This window comes from Antrostomus carolinensis, unplaced genomic scaffold (genome assembly GCF_000700745.2).
Source record: "Antrostomus carolinensis isolate BGI_N321 unplaced genomic scaffold, ASM70074v2 scaffold10086, whole genome shotgun sequence".
Classification (NCBI taxonomy): Eukaryota; Metazoa; Chordata; class Aves; order Caprimulgiformes; family Caprimulgidae; genus Antrostomus; species Antrostomus carolinensis.
In genome coordinates this window covers 44723-51019 of record NW_010319788.1, presented here as the reverse complement: position 1 = coordinate 51019, position 6297 = coordinate 44723, and the positions used below count along the sequence as shown (strand labels likewise).

Here is a 6297-nt window from a genome sequence, read left to right as displayed (position 1 = left end):
AGGACTCATGGGTTGAGATAAAAACTATTTACTAATTAAAAGAAAATGATAATGATAACAACAGTGATAACAGACTATACAAATGAGTGATACACAGTGCTCACCGCCCACTGACCAATTCCCAGCCTGTGCCAGCTAACGATCCCAGAGCCGAGACGGTCCCGAACCGAAATCCCGGAACAGTGAGCCTGAGCGATCCCCGAGAGGATTGCAATCCCATCTTCCGGTCATCTCTGGTTAATATACTGACATGACGTGATATGATATGGAATATTTCACTGGCACATCCAGATGCCAGTTTGGGGTTTTGCTCCTCACTGCGCTTCCCCCTCCCAGTCCTGGTGCAGCTGTGAAACAGACAAACAACGTGGCCTTGAGCTGCAGTAACTAAAAACATTGGTATTTTATCAACGTTCTTCTCATGATAAGTCTGAACTGAAACACTGAAAGTAAAATACTACTCTTCTAATTACTAAAAATTAACTCTATCTTAGCAAAACCAGGACAAGTTTCTATATATCCTATGCTTGTTGACCATTCCACAAAATTAACACCATGTGAAGTGATGTTTATACAAAAGAGGACGTGTTCAGTGTAATTCACTATCCATATAATAGATCAAAAAAAATCACATTTTAACCATTAGCCTCTAATTTGCTAGATTTTTATGATTTCTTGAAGTTGATGCCTTGAATCTAGATAAGCAAGATCAATATGCGTCTAAATTTTGATGATCTCAGGTATTTCTCTACATGTTAGTATCTAGACATGTGTAATCACATCTATATTAAAAACTTCTAGAACCTCTGCATAAAAATCTGTACATCTAGAAATTAATTTTGTATTTTGGTTGCATTTTCTACTTTTGTTATTTTATGATCACTGGTTTATAGTTCTAAGTACCATAGCAGAATAATGTTGAGACGTTTCCAGTTATAATAGGACTCATTTCTATTCAGGCCAAGATCTTATTCAGCACAACGCTGGAAGCAGTGATCTGAATAGTGGCTTAAGGCTGACAGCGCCAACCATCAACAGTCAGACTGCAGGTGCTACGTTAACGATAAGTAATGATCAGCTTCTTTCTCAGGGCACTTCACTAAATGCTCCAGGTATGCATGCAGCGGTTTTTCTAGTTAAAAATAATAACATTATTTAACTAAATATTAAATGGTATAATCTTTCACGCTTCAATTCAGGATCTATGTGGCTTTGTGTGTTTTCTCACTAGCTTTAAATTGTTACACCAATTTAAATGAACTTTAGTCCACATAGTAAGGAGAAAAAGGAAAACAAGATGACACATCTGAAAGTAGTACATTGAGGCAGTTACAGGAATGTTGAAGGACTATTTCTACAAATTGGAGGATGAGGAAATCTGATACATTTGCTGCAGACAGATGATAAAATATCCTTGATATCAAATTTGCTCTAGTATTCAAATTTCAATATTTTAAATATGTATGTGAATTTCTACCTATATCTATTTATATATATACATATATATACAAACACATGTGTCTGTATATAGTTGTTCATACTTTCCACCAGTGCAGCTGGTTGCATTGGTTGCACTGACTGGTTGCAGCAGGTTGGAATAATACAGGCTTACTACCGATACATTAATAATTTTCTTCATTCTTATGCATACTTAAATTTTCTCTATCTTCCTTTTCCTTTGTGTCCTTTCATAGCTTCCTTTAGTGCTCATATACATCTATAAAGCAAATCTGCTTTAATGTCATACTGGGGGAAGTGTACCCCAGGTTATCCTGTAAGATTTGACGATTAAGGCATGCTCTTGTGTAGTGAATCAGTAAATGAAATAGTAAAAACAAATGGTTTTACGGTACCTTCTGTATCATCTTCTCAGGTTTTTGAGGCTTATTAACATTAAACTGAGAGCTGTGCGGCCTCTAGTCACATGTTGAATAATCTATAATAGACTATTATACAGCTGTTATAATCAAACTGTTATGAAATACCTATTAATAATAAACTGGCCTTATTTGCTATTATGGATTATCAGCCATGCTGCAAGGATAGGGTGGGAGTGCTGGCTTATGGAGTTACGAATTTTGGCTTTACTGCCTTGAGTGGAAGTTTATTTCATTGAGAAAGTGGTCAGACTACAGAAACATGTAACAAACTTCTTCAGATGTCTTTTTGGCAGTGAGTCATCTCCCACTTGCCATGTTACAAAGTTACTGCTTTGCAGTATGAAGCCCATCAAGCTACACTGAGATGTAATTTTTCTAATTTTATCATCTGACTCTGGCAATTTTTGACATATGATTAGCTCTTTAACTGATTTATTTGCTTCTGATATAGGCCTAGCAAGTGAGAAATAGAAATTATTAAGTTCAATGAAAATAAGTTTAGAGGTAAGAGTTTATGTATGTAACAGATTATTTTGTTACTATTTTGCATATATTCCAGAACTTAATGCAACAGGTGGAACAAACCTTCCTTCAACACCACCTATATCTCAGTCCACAGTTTCTGCCCAGAATTTGGTAATGTCCTCATCAGGAGTTGGAGGAGATGGTAGTGTCACCTTGACTCTTGCTGACACTCAGGGAATGTTGTCAGGTGGTCTTGATGCAGTTACACTTAATATCACTTCACAGGTAAGAAATGCATTTCTGAACTGACAGATAAACTAATGTTACTATCTTACAGGGCAGGAATTGGAGATTTCACTTAGAAAATAATTTTTGGAAATATATGTTATTTGAAAATTCAGTTAACTTTCCTTCTTTCTGCCAACAGTGTGTGCACACTGTCATGTAAAAGCGTAAATTATTTAAACAGAAACACCTATAAATTTTGCAGGGGTTTTTTTTGCAGTGAACAAATAGATTCTACTGTTTCAAATGTTGTTTGAGATCAATTTTTAGTGATAAACGAAACTGTACTTCACTATTACTATTCAGTAATACAGCTTAGTATTCCTAATCTTTTTATTGTTTAATATGGTAAATTTTTCTTTTCCTCCTTGTGAACATGAGAGTTGAAAAGCAGTTGAAGATAGTTCCTTTCATAGCAAATAACAAGACAGCATCTAAATTAAATGTCTTTAATAACAGGTAGCATCATAAGAGATTTTATAAGAATAGTGCTGTATGGACTATCATTCCCCAGTAGCTTTAGTATTAGTTTTGTTTTTATCATAATTTAGGATTTTTGTGGTGCTCATCAAGAGCCAAAGACATGTTGGCAAATAGAATGTACAGAGCGAGGAGGAAAAAAACAATCAATAAATAATATTAAAAGACTAGAAAGTGAAAATTTAGGGTCATTGTGTGGTTGTTGGCATTTCAGTGCAGATTTTACATCTGAAAACCTGGACCATTTCTTCTACTTTCTTGGCTTAACTAGGTTTAGATTCATTTTTACTTACTTTTTGACCTGAACTAAAATGTGTACATGTATATAAATGAAAGAGTATTTGCCTAGCATATAGTGTGATTAAATCTGATGAAGCAAAGTCTGTGAGGATGATTAGATGCTTCCCTCAGTAGTTTTGCTCTGGGGAGGGGAAGAAAAGACTTCTTAAATAGTTCTTATGACACATTATGTTTCTGGCATCACAGAGTAACAAAGCAACACGTGGTTTCGTTTCAGACTTTGTAATAATTTAAGTGATTACATTGGCAGTGTTGATGTTTATTAATATGACAGTATGCCTAATGTTAAGGCAGGCATAAATAAAAGTGAAACATTATTTTGGGCACTATGCAAACACAGTCTGTGTTGTAGGAATCATGATGAGTAGACAGCTAGTACATAAAGATACTGTTTCCTGGGGAAATTGAAGAGTTTAACAATAATGTAGAAATAGCAGTATGATATTAGTAGTCATATATCCTAAGTAGTAATTTTGTACCTTGATTTCATGTGGTTTCAAAGTAGGTTTAATTAAGAGATTTTTTTAAAAAAAGGAAAATACTGTAGGAAGACCGCTCAGGAAAGCAGAATAAAGGGGTTAAAGAAAGTATCAGCTGAAGAGACAAAGACAAGGGAAGGCTGAAGCATTCAGCAACTGGTGCAAGGCTGGGAAAAATTAATCAGAACTGAATCACTACTGTCACAGACTCCCAGCTGTTCTTACTCTTAAATTGTTAAGACTTTAAATGAAAGGAGAAAAGAAGAGAAAACAGTAGCATTTGTCCAGATAGAAAAAAAAAAAAAAAAAAGTAGTTTTGAAGTATAAAAACAATTTACATGACTACAGTTAGCTGTTTAAATATAGTTACCTTGATCTGTTCCTGTTGATTTTTTTTATTATTATTATTTTTTCCCCTCTCTTTGACAGGGTCAGCAGTTCCCTGCTATTCTCACAGATTCTGGTCTTGCTAGCCAAAGTGGGTCAGGCTCACAGCAAGTCATACTGGTGAGCCATACACCCCATTCAGCGTCTGCAAACTCTGATGAAATAACCTATCAGGTAGATACAATATATTTCTGATCTTTTGTGGATAAAGGACATTATTTAATCAGAATAATGGATTGAGTCCTCTATATCCTGAAGCAGGAAGGCTGATGTCATTCCCAGATAAGAGTACTGGGAAGAGGTTCATTGTGACTTCCTAGTTACCAGATTCCCTTTTAAGTTTTGAGTTAAAAACATTTCTTCATATGCAAAAAAGAAATGCAATTAATAATGTGTTTTTTTCTACAAATTACATAACCATGCTCTCAACACAGACTGCTCCAAAAATTTCCATGTAGGTTTGTAATTAGATAATAGACAAAGTTGAGAGCTGTGGGAAGAAAAGGCATCTATTGCTACGCATTTTCCACTGCCTTTTTGTAGCCAAATTGTTTTAATAGTGGTGCAACATAAAGTCTTTTTAACTCCTTGTGTATTTGAGTTTCAGTAGAAACTTCTACATATGTAATATAGGGTTAATATTAGAAAAAGTACTTCAGACTTCTCTTGTTGAAGGCAAAATTAATGTTTTCAACCAACCTGGTAACACAAGCTCTAAAATAAGAAAAATAAGAGAGGCTGATGGTGACCCACAATCAAGTGAAGAAGTGGTAGACTGGATTGGCAAGCGAAGGGCAAGATGTGGTTGGTACGAGCAAGAGAATCCTCAGAAGTAATGAGGGCTGAAGGGAGGGGGCCTACCTCAAGTTTATGTGTATGAATAAAGGTGCTGAGATGACAGCGTAATAGTGGAAACTTCAACACTCTTCTTGGAAAATTGTCGCAACTGGGTGTCTCTGAAGTGCCTGTACACTGATGCATGCAGCATGGGGAATGCACAGGGGGAATTGGAGGTTTGCATGCAGTTGCAGGGCTGTGATCTTATTGAAATCAGAGAGAGAAGTTGCTACAGTTCACACAACCGAAGCATTGCCATGGCTGGATTCAGGATCTTCAGAAAGACCGACAAGACAGCAGTGGAATGCGTGGAGCTCTGCCTGAATGATGAGCCAACTGAGACCTTATGGGCAAGGATTGGCAAGCAGACCAGCATGGGTGACACTGTTGTGAATACTACCCATCTGCCAGATCGCCTGATCAGAAGTAGAACACGAGGCTTTCATCTTGGTCTTGGGCAACCTGCTCTAGCTCACCCTTTTTGAGTAGAGGAGTTGGACTTAGATGATCTCAAGAGATCCTTTCCAACCTAAACACATTGTGATTTGCAGTCCCTGGTCCACATGAGCTACTTCAGTCTGCTGAACATCTGTCAGAAGGGCAACAAGCACGGCACAATCTAGATAATTTCTGGAATACATTGACGATAACTTCCTGATACAAGTGACTGAGAAGCCAGCAAGTGGTGGTGTTCTTCTGGGCCTGATAATTGCAAATAAGGAAGAACTGATTGGGAATGTGAAAGTCGGGGACATCCTTTGTTACAGTGACCATGAGATGGTGGAGCTCAGGACCCTGAGGGAAGGAAGCAAGGCAAATAGGATCACCACTCTCGGCATCAGGAGAGCAGACTTCAGGCTATTCAGGGATCTGCTTGGAATACTTGTATGGTAATCAGACCTGGAGAGAAGGAAGACCAGGAGAGCTGATTGATTTTAAATACTGTCCTCCTCCAAGCTAAAGAATCATCAGTCCCAATGTATAGGAAGTCCAAGGTGACAGGAGGCCAGTGTGGAGGAACAAGGAGCTCCTGACAAAACTCAGATTTCAAAAAGAAGCATACATAAGTGGAAGAAAGGTCAGGTGACTTTGAAGGAGAACAGAGACAACCTTCAAGGAGGCAGGGATGAATTTGGGAAACCCAAAGATGACCTGGAATTGCCTCTTAACAGGAACATGAAATG

General features: G+C 37.3%; 1 protein-coding gene across 1 annotated transcript in view; it reads left to right on the top strand.

The window, feature by feature from the left end:
- Positions 1-6297, top strand: part of ZNF236 (zinc finger protein 236) — a gene marked incomplete at its 5' end in the record, with an annotated part of 28310 nt that overhangs the window by 12215 nt on the left and 9798 nt on the right. The window contains 3 exons of the mRNA XM_010169382.2: positions 960-1112; positions 2440-2630; positions 4319-4450. Of these exons, the coding sequence (XP_010167684.1) occupies positions 960-1112; positions 2440-2630; positions 4319-4450 (476 nt within the window). The remainder of the gene's footprint in view (positions 1-959; positions 1113-2439; positions 2631-4318; positions 4451-6297) is intronic.